The sequence below is a fragment of the Cucurbita moschata genome, unplaced genomic scaffold (genome assembly GCF_002738365.1).
Source record: "Cucurbita moschata cultivar Rifu unplaced genomic scaffold, Cmos_1.0 Cmo_Scf00016, whole genome shotgun sequence".
In the NCBI taxonomy this organism is placed as follows: domain Eukaryota; kingdom Viridiplantae; phylum Streptophyta; class Magnoliopsida; order Cucurbitales; family Cucurbitaceae; genus Cucurbita; species Cucurbita moschata.
In genome coordinates this window covers 4695097-4707999 of record NW_019268532.1, presented here as the reverse complement: position 1 = coordinate 4707999, position 12903 = coordinate 4695097, and the positions used below count along the sequence as shown (strand labels likewise).

Genomic DNA, 12903 nt, shown 5'->3' with positions numbered 1-12903 from the left:
CTGATCCGTAGAAAGAGTCGAGAAAGTTCTTTATTCAAATTCCCAAGAGGCGCTTGGGGAGTGGAGTCGGTCGAGTTTGACCGAACCACTATAAAATTACGGTGTCATTTTCTCTAACTCTTTCCTATTTAATTTCAAAATTATTATTGTGATTTATTGCATGTTCTACTTCATTATTGTTTTGACTTGAATTATTTTGTTCTAGTAATTATCATCTTCTACTTATTCGTAAAAAGTTTCATTATTTGAAAAATTAATCACGTTTAAACACTTTTATCGTTAAAACCCTATTCACCATTTGTTACTCTTCCAACGTTATGAATGTCATACTTTGATATATTTTGATTTGTCCATCATTTTGATTTTGCTGCCACATCATCACGTCGGGTATGTTGTCTCGACTCTAATTTCTTCGTTATAGCTCTGATTTGAGTAATTGAAAAGTCGTTGTAATCGTTATTCCCGATCTTATACTATCAAATTAACTAGAGTGAGATAAAGAGCCAAAAAGCCAACAAAATCACCCAAGACGTGTGTTTTCGCTAGTTAACAGATAGGTAGTCCCATTCCTTTCACGACACGTATCTACCATATAGCCCAGTACACTTTCCACCTAGACGTCTGACACGTGTTTGTCAATCGTCTTCACTTGCATAACCAATTCCCAAAATCCAACGAGTTTTTCATATCTTTATGCTTTCTTTACATTTTCATAACTTTTCATACAAAACTTGAATCAATTTGGTTTCTTAACCAAAGTCGTAAAGTTTTAATTCATCTTTATAAAGATACGTTTTTTATAATTTATAATCAACCACGGGAAGAAATACTTGAAGTCTAAATGTGACTAAAAATTAGGTTCTTACCATTCTTAAGAAGTCCGTCGAAACTCCAATTTTCAACTCAAATCTCCTCCAAGTTTCTTCATGTGAGTTATTCGGAATCTCTCATAAACGTATCAAAAACTCAAAGCCTAACACCTAAGAGAACTCACAAATCTATATGGAAAAATCGAGAATAAAAATCAGTAAATCATACTTGTGAAGAGGTCTAGTCCAAAATCGGCTTCGAGCTGCTAATTGGGTTTGTGTTCTAAATTTTTACTATATTTCCTCAATTAAATTAATAAATTTTAGAGCCATTTTCATTTAGTTTATTATTTGATAACTACTCGTTGGTTTCCTTTTTGCTTGAGAATAGAATTTTTAAAGTAAATATTTTAAATAATTTTTAATATTCAATTTTAGAAATGTTTCTTGCGTATTTAATAAATTAAAAAGTAAAATAATGCTTTTTAATAATAATAATAATAATAACAATAATTAGATTATGTTATTTTCAAACTTTTTAAAACGTGTTTATAATGGACACCGAGAAATAGAGATTTAAATTAAAAAAAAAACTAAAAAAATAAAAAACTAAAAATTATTTAATGAGAAATAAAATAGGACAAAAAAAATATAAAAATAGAAATTCTGTTAAGAAAATGCATAGTTGGCGGAGGGTTAGTTTGGCGCGAAGTTGAGAGTGGCGATCCGTATCCAACGGACTCTGTGTTCTTCATTCCCCTTTTTCTACCTCCTCCTCTCTTCTCCTCTCCTCTTCTCCACTACCGAAATCTTCCATTCAACTTTTCCAAGAACACAGATCGAGCTCATACAGCCGAGGGATCTGAGTTCCTCACCAGGAACGACGATTCCTCATTTTTCCATTTTTCTAGGCACGTCTCTCTCCCTCCCCTTACGATTCCAATCCAACTATTACGCCGCAGATTGCATCATTTTCTTTGTTTTCTCTTTGATTTTCAGGTCGTAAGTGCTGTTCTCTTCTCGCTGCCTCGCCGATGTTATACCTAATTTCACATCAAATCCTCTTCCACGGATCCACTGATACGTTCGAGTTTGTTTAGATTTTCATTCTCCTTCAACGAGGTACTCCCGATTTCCCTCATTTCCCCATTATTTTGCTTTCGGTTTCCTTTTATGTGTAAATGTGAAATTAGCATCCCTCCGTTATTCACAATTTGCTGTTAAGCTCTGAAATTAGCGTTACCTTTTCTGATGATGCCAATAATTTTGAAATAGGGACTGTCTTCCTCTGTAATCGTAATGTGATTGATTCTGATAATACTTTCAACATTCACGGTATTATAGGTTTTTTCTTCTTTGTGGAGTGGAGATTTAGTGCTGTGCTACTCTTTTTTTTTTTCTTTTTTATCGCCCCAGAGGTTTGGAATTTAAAAAGTAACACAATGGGTAGCTGTCCCTCGAAACTAAGTCGGAATCTCAAGGCATATAGGAAATACTCTTCACGATTTGGAAAACGTCGTAGTAAGATTACAGCTGCCATTCCTGAGGTCAAAATCAAAGCAATCACTGATTCTCGAAGCCATGCAAGAGATTTTACAGTCAGCGAGTTTGTTCATCTCGATTTTGAGAAGGGAGGTGCTAATAACCGTGCAAGGTCTGAGGTGTCTAACGTGACCTTCCATCTGAAGCAGCTGCAGTGGAACCATAGTCAAATTGATTCAACTGGTATCTTTGCTTCCGCTCTCAATCCTTGCAATCGAAGTTATTATTATATTTAGTTTCCCATTATCGAGAAACATAACATTGCACTGGACACTCATAATACTCAATGGATATCTAAAACTAAGCCTAGATTAATTTTTAACTGAAGCTTTTACACACTCAGATCCTCCCATGTTGGAAGGTTTAGATAGAAAATAAGATTTCTACTTTTGTTAAGCTGGATATATTCATCTGAACAGTGAATTTTGAAATTGCTTCATCTGTAGGATCATGCCAAGATGAACCATGGTTTGACTCAGATAGTATTTTGGTCTCTGATGATGATGAGGATGATGATGATTTCAGCAGTGTTCATGGAGGTAAAAGTTAAAACTTCCTTCTCCACAGCCAACAACTTCTCTTTCACATTTCATTCACAAAAATTGTTACATTGTGTTTTGAGATGGCAGATTGTTTTCCTTCAATTGGAAATGCCCCGAATGCTCAATTGCTTCAGTATGAAAGCACATCGTGCTTCATTGATAATGGAAGCACGTATGAAGGTTTCTATGAAAGTTATCTCAAAATTGATGGAGGTGCACAGAACTTTGAATATACGAGTCAGGAGTTCAATATGAATTCTTGCCTGCCTTGTTTGCCTCCTCCAGTTAGTTGCAATGAGAAGAATCATTCTTCTAATCCCCAACCGGCAAATATAAAGAAGTCCGCAGTTATCATGCTTTCCGTTAAGAGAAAATCTGTTGACGGATATGAAACAACTGAGATTTGTAAGTAAACATACTAGTTTTGTAAGTCCCAGTGTGTCGATTACTCGGCTTTTATAGCAGTTTAATTTGTTGATCCACAGGTACGTCTGAGAAAATCTTATACCGTCCAAGAGCAGGACTTCTAATTCCATGTTCAAAGGGAGAAAAAATAACTCCATCGTCCTGGTCCACTCTTTCACCTTCTGTCTTTAAGCTTCGTGGAGAAAATTATTTCAGGCATGTTCTTGAGTTTCACGTCCTTTAATTTCCCTATTGTGCTTATATTTTCAAGTGTCTAACTGTGTTCGTTTCTTCTTCTTTTCTAACTCTGAACACCTATTGTGTAGAGACAAACAGAAGTACCCTGCAGCAGACTTCAGCCCATATGTTCCAATTGGAGTTGACATGTTTCTCTGCCCTCAGAAGATTAATCACATTGCTCAGCATCTTGAACTTCCACATGCCAAAACACATGAAATGCTACCATCCATCTTAATTGTTAACATTCAGGTCTTTTGATTTTCACAATTTTTCTTTTCTTTTCAGTGAGCTCTCCTATACAAAGTTGATATTCCCATCTGGCTTTGCTCTGAAGATTTGTTGGCATTTAATATTTTGATGAAAAGGCATAACTAGATTGTTACAAACTGCAACTGATTTTGTTTTGTTGTTTCGATCTTAGCTGCCGACATATCCAGCTTCGATGTTCCCTGGTGATTACAACGGGGAAGGGATGAGCCTTGTCCTGTATTTTAAACTATCTGAAAATTTCGACGAAGAGATATCTCCTCATTTTAAAGACTGCATCAGGGTATCTTTTCCATCACTTCAATCAAGTTTTATAAATACTTTGGATATTCGAAAATGTTTGATGTTCTTACCAATATTGTTGAATAGGGAAGGAGTTTGATCCTTCCTATTTGCAAGCTCCTCTGTGTTATAAAAGTATTTCTCGTTCCATTATAATATTTGCATGCTGGTTTTGTTCATCAGAGGCTAATTGATGATGAAATGGAAAAAGTGAAAGGATTCACAAGAGAATCCTTGGTTCCTTTCAGAGAAAGGTTGAAGATAGTGGGTGGGTTGGTTAATCCTGAAGATCTCCAGTTAAGTGCGACGGAAAGAAAGCTAGTTAGTTCTTATAATGAAAAGCCAGTTCTTTCACGACCTCAACACAACTTCTTCAGGGTAAAACGATTTCCACTTTTTTGGAGTCAATTCTGGTATGACCATAGTAGAGATTGATTTTGATAATGGGTGCTGCTATTTCAGGGACAAAACTACTTTGAGATTGATTTGGATATACATAGGTTCAGCTATATATCAAGGAAAGGTCTCGAATCGTTCCGTGATCGTTTGAAACATGGGATACTGGACATTGGATTAACAATCGAGGTACGATTCAAGCTTCTCTATCTAGTTCATAAGTTCATATACCAATAAGCATGGTTGTTTTGAGTTGTGGCAGGCACAGAAACCTGAAGAACTGCCTGAGCAAATGTTGTGCTGCCTGCGCTTGAACAAGATCGACTTCGTAAACCGGGGGCAGGTGCCTACAATAATGACTGTAGGTGAAAGTTGAGAGAGGTGAGAAAGGTGGGGGAAGGCAGCACTCCTGCGCGCGCATCAGGAAAACACAGAAATGCGCAAGGCCACTGCAAAGAAGGGAGAGGCAATTTGATAGGGATCTTAGAAAGCTTTTGGTGAGTGCTAAAGAGATTGATTATATAATGTTTATTACAATTCTTTCTTAGGTGCAATCAAATTGAGAGCAAAGTCTATGTGTTTCTTATGGTGGGGATGTAAGTATTTATATCACACAACTGTTGATGGTAAGATTTTTATAACAAAACAATCGATATTCATATGGTCGGATTTTGCAGGAATTCGCTACATTTTTTTATATTGTATACCTTTTTCCTTTCTTTTTTTTTTTTTCTTTCTTTCCGACAAATAACAAAATATATATATATATTTTTTCGAACTTATATTTAAAATATGAAGTTTTTAAACTTATTTTAAAAATATTATATCTTTAATTAAAGATATCCTAGAATCAAATTTAAATAAATTGGTATTATGCGATCATTCATATTTTTAGTGATTCAAAAAGCAGTTAATGTTTATTATTATTATTATTTTTTTAATTTTATCTTTCTAATTATTTAGAATCTATTTCATGTCATTTTTTTTAGAAAAAAAAAAAGTTCCCTATGTATTATTGTTATTTTTTTTTTAGTTTTGTCTCTCTTAAATTAATTTTTAATAAATTAATTATTGTTTATAATAAGAATATTAAGCCCCTAATAACCCACGTTTTGATTTCTTAAAAATTTAAAATCAAATAATTTAAAAGGCTATTACTGTTATTTACTTATTTTTTTTTTTTTAAAAAAATAAGTTTTGAAGACTAAAAAAATAGTAACTTTAGAAAACTTGTTTATATATTTTTAAATTGGACTCATAAATTAAGAAAAAAAAAGACAAAATTTTAGATTTGATTAGAGTGAATATCATATGTGGGTTGCATATTCAGGCTTTAACCATTTATTAAATATTGAGTGACGTCAAAATTTATATTTATTTCATGTTTTTATAACTTATATTTATATTTATTTCAATTTTTTTATTTGTGTATTTTTTGTATTATATGTTTTGTAAATAAAAGATTTTAATCGTTATAAGGAAAATGTGGTGTTGATAGCGTTTTTAGCATGCATGTAGTAAAATAAGATAGAACCAATTTAAGTTAAAAAATAAAAAATAAAGAATAAATATGAGAATAAAAATGGGATGTGGAAAATCTGAACCCTATCCATTCCACGAACATAAGCTTTGCCAATCCCACGTCCCCATAATTTTCAACTTTTCCATATCCACTTCTCCAATGGGTTACTGAAAGCTTGAAATCCCCGAAAATGGCGACTCCCAATCCAACCTCCATGCCCTTACCTTCTTCCTCCTCCAATTTCCTTTCCCTTCCCCGCACTGCAACATGCATTTCATTCCCTCTAAAGCGCCCGCTTCTCCATTCCAAGCCGCGCCTCTCTCTAAATTCCCTCGCCTCTCCGGATTTGGACCCCTCCTTGCCCTCAAACGTTCACACCTTCTGGGAGTGGCTTCGCCAGGAAGGTCTGGTCTCCTCCAAGACTCACGTGAAGCCAGCGATTTTCCCCGAAGGCCTCGGCCTGGCCACCACCAAAGACCTATCCAAGAACGAGGTCGTTTTGGAGGTTCCCAAGCGGTTCTGGATCAACCCCGACGCGGTTGCTAATTCTGAAATTGGCAATGTCTGCAGTGGATTGAAGCCGTGGATTTCTGTTGCTCTGTTTCTGATTAGAGAGAATTTCAAGGAGGATTCGCGTTGGCGACGGTACCTAGATATTCTCCCTCAGGAAACAGATTCCACTGTGTTTTGGTGCGTTTTTGGCTTCCTTCTTACGGTTTAATCTGTGCTCCTTGTTGTGATGTGTTTTCTTCATTGTGGAGTTGATGGAGTGCTTCTCTTGATGGTTTCAGTGCAGGTCTGAAGAGGAGCTTGCGGAGCTCCAAGGTTCGTGTGTCTTATATTTTCAATTTTTGTTTCTCTATTTCCCAACCCAAATTGGTTGTAGCTAGAGTACCGAAATTAATACAAAACGTGAATTTGTTTGGGAGTACGAGATCCCACCTCATATGGGGAGGAGAATGAAACACCCTTTAGGAGGTTGAGTCCTAAAGGGAGTGGACACGAGGCAATGTGCCAGCAAGGACGCTCTCCTCGAAGGGGGTGGATTTGGTGGAGCTCCCACATCAATGGGAGAAAGAAACGAGTGCCAGCGAGGATGCTGGGCTCCGAAGGGGGTGGATTGTGAGATCCCAAATCAGTTGGAGAGGAGAACGGAACACCCTTATAAAGGGTGTGGAAACCTCTTCCTAGCCGTTTTAAAAACCTTAAGGGGAAGTCCGGAAGGGAAAACCCAAAGAGGAGAGTATTTGCTAGCGGCGGGCTTGGGCCATTATAGAGAGTTCACTCAAGGCACTATTCTGTAATGTAATGTGTATGCAGTACTTGTGTACTAAATTCTTATGAAAAAATTAGGATTAGGAAGGAGAAATGTGTTTCTGGTCGTTAGATAAGTATGGTGTTTTCATCATGAAGATCACTCCTGACTCTTTATAATCATCCGTAAATAGTTGCTTACCACATTATTGCTTCACGAACATTTCAGGAACCCAACTTCTGAGTACGACTTTGAATGTAAAAGAATATGTTAAGAGCGAGTTTCATAAGGTTGAAGAGATAATACTCCGCCACAAAGATCTATTTCCTACTCCAATTACACTGCATGACTTCTTTTGGGCTTTTGGGATACTCAGATCAAGAGCATTTTCACGACTCAGAGGCCAAAACCTTGTTTTGATCCCTTTCGCAGACTTGGTTAGATCTGTACTCTTACTTGATTAAGTTATTATTGTCATTGAAATTTTATGCATACAATACAAGCAGCGCCCGCGCGAAGTTAATTTGGTTTAAAGGTTGAGTCGATCCATAAATTTCATACTTATATTGTTTTGAAAGTTTAGGATCACTGAACATTAAAGTTTAGAGACCATAAGAAGATTTAAATCAACAAATTGTTACATCTAAATCTTGTATCATGGACTAGTTTTATCTTTCCTATATTTTACAATAACATTTACACATAATGATTCATTATACAAAAGAACTATTTTTCATTCTTTTCTTCAGACAAAATCTAACTCCCTTCAAACACATTTCATATTTGATCAGGTCAACCATAGTGCTGATGTAACCTCAGAAGAACATGCATGGGAGGTTAAGGGACCAGCAGGTCTCTTCTCATGGGATATCCTATTCTCTCTCCGGTCCCCAATTTCTGTGAAGGCTGGCGAGCAGGTGAAGAACTAATTTTTATATTTATGTACCTGGGTGACATAACTGATCACATAGTTGGAGTAGAATGTTCTTGTTCGCTTGTTGAACGTTTTACTCTTAAACTGGGATTTACTTGCAGCATTGAATAAAACGTGTGTTAGCTGTAAGATATTTAGATAAGGGGCATTTCATTTTGATCTTCTGATAAGTAAATTGATGGTTAATTTGCATTTTACTCTAAATTCTAAATATGGGATAGTGGAAGTTTTTAGGGATCAAGTAGAAAGTAAGATTAAAACATAAAGGACTTCAAAAGGATGTGAAATGAATTTCAGAATGGCACGACGTGGACAGGAAGTGTCGATCTATCGTGGGTTAAAGCCATTTCTCGTAGGTACCATAGGTTTCTAGTTTCCAAACATAAAGAACCAAAAATGTAATTTGGCCTATACTCTATGCCATAAGTGTTAAAAATAGAGAGATTAATGATATTTTGAAAGTGCATTTACCTGGAAATTTTTACTGTATGTTCAACAGGTTTTTATCCAATATGACTTGAAAAAGAGCAATGCCGACCTAGCTCTTGACTATGGGTTTGTAGAGTCGAAACCTGACCGCAATGCATATACACTGACGTTAGAGATCCCAGAGTCGGACCCTTTTTATGATGACAAGCTGGATATTGCAGAGACTAATGGTCTTGGTGAGACTGCATATTTTGACATTGTTTTGGACCGTCCTTTTCCTGATGCAATGCTTCCATTCCTGCGGTTGCTAGCGCTTGGAGGCACCGATGCATTCCTCTTGGAATCCTTATTTAGAAACTCAATCTGGGGCCATCTTGAAATGCCTGTAAGTCGAGCAAATGAAGAGTTTGTGTGTCAAGTGGTCAGAAATGCTTGCGAGGTTGCTCTTTCTGGTTACCGCACCACTTTAGAAGAGGTAGACCGTCAAATCTTCATTCATCTATTATGCATTTATCATACATTCATGTTGAATATTTACTCATTGCAATACATGAGCTCACTCCCGTTTGCCATATCCATGAATTACTTTGAGTATCTTCAAGTAATTTGTGTGCTCCGAGATGTTTATTATGATCCGAATCTTATAGAATCCGATACTTTACTCTGGCTTTCGAGTTCGCATCTCCTAATGATTTCTTTAGAAATCAAATTTTTAGTCCTACCATGTTATAAGTTTTAATTTCTAAACTCCAATACTTGTCTCTATATAGTCCTCATTGGACAAGGATGATGAATTGCAGGACGAGAAGCTAAAAGAAGAAAAGCTTGATTCAAGACTGAGGATTGCTGTTGGAATAAGGGAAGGGGAGAAAAGGGTATTGCAGCAAATAATCAAAATTTTCAAAGACAGGGAACTAGAATTAGATGAATTGGAATATTACCAAGAAAGGAGGCTAAAGGATCTTGGGCTATGTGGGGAGCAAGGTGAAATTATCTTTTGGGAGTCCAAATAGGAATCCCCCATTCATTAATGGCTACCAGAAATTAAGAAGGTTCAAATACATGCGGCTTTCAACACTTAGGCCATTGACAAGAATGGGATGTTCAAGTAAGCTCTGTATTTTAATTCACCAGTATCTATCAATTATAGGTGTTCGATATATCCTTTATTATATTCATATCATACCATATCATATCAGCTTACATATTCATATCATATTCATATCATATCATGCAAATGCAAATACAGAAACATTGGGATTACTTAGTAAGTACAAAAAGAAAATTCTAAATTTTAGAAGTATCAAAATGAATGGCACTAATGTGGTCTATTTATATGCGAAATATAAATTAAATGATCATCCAACTTATTTTTAGATAATAACCAGAAGTTGGTCAAGAGCGGGAGTGGATCTAGAGCAGGTGCCAAAGAGAGCCAAACCTAGTGTTGAGAGCCCCCATCGGTTTGTATCGGTTTGGTCTTGATATTATTTTTGTAATCGGTTTCTTTTTTATATTTGAACTCAAACACTATTTTGAATGTTATAAGTATATATTGTAGGTATGTTTTATATCTCCCAAGTCTTTTTCTTAAAAGCAAAAAAATTTACCTTATTTTTACTTCGTTGAATCAATCAAAGTCATGATTTATGCTTCAAATTACTATGAAGTTGGGTATTTATGCTTCAAATTACTATGAAGTTGGGTTTGGATCATAAGAATTTTTTTTATTAGAGGATAAATGAAACTTAAGGTATATGATGTAATTATAAAGGTAAAATAAATTTTTGGCCTAGCTATAATTACGAAAAACTCGTAAAGGATCCATTTTATTGTAGTTATTATATCCATGCACACAACTTATATGGCAATCAAATGCAACTTTAGGTTTATAGTAAATTGACATATAATTAATGAATTAAAGTTGATAATTAAAGAGTTCAATTAATTAACTTTATATTATTAGAGCTTATAGTTAGTAGGTCTATAATGTCTCCTCGTGAAGTTCACAGTTAATAAAATATATGCTCACTTAAAAAAAAAAAGTTAAAAAATACCTTTGAACTTTTAAAATAAAAAATATCTTTTAACTTTAAAATGTATTTAAAAAATAATGTTTTATTTCAAAAATTTCATTAATATCTGCTTTAAAAAAAAAATTCAAAATTTTTTTGCAACTTTTTAAAAAACATTAAAATAATAACTTTACCATCAATACTTAAAAAAAATTCATGAACTTTCAAGGAACATTAAAACGTTTGTAGATAATTTATGAGGCATTGATAGACGGTTTTTCATCAATATATTGATATTAATAATTTTTTTTTGAACTTTTTCAGAAAGGTAAAGGTAAAGGTAGAGGATATTAATACTACTATTAAAATTTCATGAGTAACAATAAAAATATTTTTGAACTTTTTACAAAAATGTTGAAGGGTATTAATAAAACTCTTTAAACTTCACCATGTTTCACAGCCACGTGAGCTACAGGCCCCACCCCGTCTCCACTGGATCTTTTCCTACGGGTACCCTAAAAAAGGAACCTTTCCTCTCCCTAGCCATTTGCCATTTTGGGTTAAGAAGATGTGAAAGCGCCTCTTCCTACAAGAACGGTGCCTTCCAAGGTGTGAAGTGGGAGAGAAGTGTACAACTTTTTAAACTTCAAGTATATTTTTGAGACACTATTAAAAATTAAGGGTACTTTTCCTGAAAATTTTAAAAGTTTAGGAGTATTTTTTTTTATATATTAATTTAGCCTACATATTAAATATAAAAAGAGAAAAGTATATTTAATTTGAATGGTTCCAATTAAATATTAATATATTAGATAATTATATTAAATATAAGAGAAAAAAACATATTTAATTTGAAGCGTTAAAATTAACATTAAATACAATATAAATATAAAAAGAGGAAATATATTTAATTTGAAGTGTTTAAGTAAATATTTAATATATTATATCCCATGACTCAATTTTCAAGACTTTGAATTCGTGAGACTAAAAAAGACAAAAGCGAAAAAAAAAAAATTAAGGTAAGATTTAAAATCAAATTAGTCCCAACATTACCGAAATTAAATACAAAATAAAATTCAATTATAATCCAACTACAAGTAGGTGCTCTTCAAATTTATTAGAAATGGGAAAAATGAGTTTAGGATATAATTACAAAATAAAATATAAAAGACTCGCTGATGCTCTGAAATGACCCATCTATGACTGCACAACTCTCAAACACTTTTCCTTCTTTAACCCAACACATATCCACATGATTTACCGGGAAAAGAAAGGGAAGAGAGGTGAGTACATAAATATACCAAATAAATAACCTATATATAGGCTCTCATCCCATCTTTAACCCAACACATATCCACATGATTTACTATGGGCTCTGGAAAGTTCACAAAAAAGTACTCCACGAAAAATGTTACCCTTTAGAGTACTACTATTCTTAAACAACTTAGACTCCTTGCAAAAATCAAAAGTACTACTTTCTCAACACATACTCCTTGAAAAGGACCACCAACAAAGAAAGTGGGACCCTTTAGAGTACTACTAAGCTTTCAGAACACACACTAACACAAACAAACATATAACTCAGACCATTGAATGCCTTACTCCTTACTCCTTACACCTTCCACTGTTCGCCTACTCCGATGGAAGTTGAGATGGTCATCGGAGACAGGATCATGCTTTTGGAGTGCGGCACCTTCCACTGTTCGCCTAATCCGATGGTTTGGTCGTGCTTTCCATCGGAGACAGCATCATGCTTGTGGAGTGGGGCACCAGTGGTATGACGTTTACTCTTTAGAGATATAACAAGCAACTATACATCAATAATTGGGCTCGGTTTCTAGTATCATTCAATATAGAATACGGTCCTGTCTCGGGAAGTGGCGCATTAGTTATATCAACCTAATGAAATCATCCCATGATAGACGAAACGCTGAAAGATAGACCAGCGTTGACCTCTATTTACGCCGTTCTCCGGATAAGGTAGTTGGAACCATGCTTTAACGCCCGACTACTCTGATAAAAAGCTGGAGGAGACACGATCACACATTGCAGCCTAGAGACCACGATAATAATACGGGTGAGTTATCCTCTTTAACATTCATGGGATGCGAATTACAAGGCCAGTTATCTGCTTTGTATTCGACTTTACCTTTCCATTGGATGATAATTTGAATAACACACACCGGAAAGTTATCGACCCTCGTAGACGCCGTAGAGAATGAAAAGATGGGGAATACTTTAGCGCGTGGCGTATCCTCTTTTTGG

At 35.0% G+C, this 12903-nt stretch overlaps 2 protein-coding genes across 6 annotated transcripts; both read left to right on the top strand.

The window, feature by feature from the left end:
- The first annotated feature begins 1812 nt into the window (after window positions 1-1812).
- Window positions 1813-5133, top strand: LOC111454471. Of its 2 annotated transcripts, none has more exons than XM_023095963.1 (10): window positions 1813-1931; window positions 2226-2534; window positions 2798-2890; window positions 2981-3298; window positions 3379-3514; window positions 3625-3787; window positions 3960-4088; window positions 4271-4465; window positions 4550-4672; window positions 4746-5133. In XM_023095963.1, exons 2-10 carry the CDS (start codon window positions 2252-2254, stop codon window positions 4857-4859), a joined length of 1554 nt encoding a protein of 517 aa, XP_022951731.1. In that variant the 5' UTR covers window positions 1813-1931; window positions 2226-2251; the 3' UTR covers window positions 4860-5133. The 2 variants fall into 2 exon arrangements, with proteins under 2 accessions (XP_022951731.1, XP_022951730.1); XM_023095962.1 differs by having other exon boundaries at window positions 2154-2534.
- Window positions 5134-6105: 972 nt separating this feature from the next.
- LOC111454704 (ribulose-1,5 bisphosphate carboxylase/oxygenase large subunit N-methyltransferase, chloroplastic-like) lies at window positions 6106-10180 on the top strand. Of its 4 annotated transcripts, XR_002712483.1 has the most exons (8): window positions 6106-6695; window positions 6802-6830; window positions 7489-7697; window positions 8052-8177; window positions 8694-8859; window positions 8935-9098; window positions 9424-9731; window positions 10001-10180. XR_002712483.1 is itself a non-coding variant. In XM_023096220.1 (6 exons), exons 1-6 carry the CDS (start codon window positions 6196-6198, stop codon window positions 9634-9636), a joined length of 1482 nt encoding a protein of 493 aa, XP_022951988.1. In that variant the 5' UTR covers window positions 6106-6195; the 3' UTR covers window positions 9637-9825. The 4 variants fall into 4 exon arrangements, 1 of the variants encoding a protein (XP_022951988.1); XR_002712482.1 differs by having other exon boundaries at window positions 8694-9098; window positions 10012-10180; XR_002712481.1 differs by having other exon boundaries at window positions 8694-9098.
- The last annotated feature ends 2723 nt before the right edge of the window (window positions 10181-12903 follow it).

Bases quoted from the DNA above. Each gene is read 5' to 3' on its own strand.
- LOC111454471 (XM_023095963.1), top strand. From the start codon at position 2,252: ATGGGTAGCTGTCCCTCGAAACTAAGTCGGAATCTCAAGGCATATAGG. The intron at 4,089-4,270 runs GTATCTTTTCCA...TTTGTTCATCAG, and splicing joins ATTTTAAAGACTGCATCAGG to AGGCTAATTGATGATGAAAT. The intron at 4,466-4,549 runs GTAAAACGATTT...CTGCTATTTCAG, and splicing joins CTCAACACAACTTCTTCAGG to GGACAAAACTACTTTGAGAT.
- LOC111454704 (XM_023096220.1), top strand. From the start codon at position 6,196: ATGGCGACTCCCAATCCAACCTCCATGCCCTTACCTTCTTCCTCCTCC. The intron at 6,696-6,801 runs GTGCGTTTTTGG...GTTTCAGTGCAG, and splicing joins ACAGATTCCACTGTGTTTTG to GTCTGAAGAGGAGCTTGCGG. The intron at 9,099-9,423 runs GTAGACCGTCAA...GATGAATTGCAG, and splicing joins ACCGCACCACTTTAGAAGAG to GACGAGAAGCTAAAAGAAGA.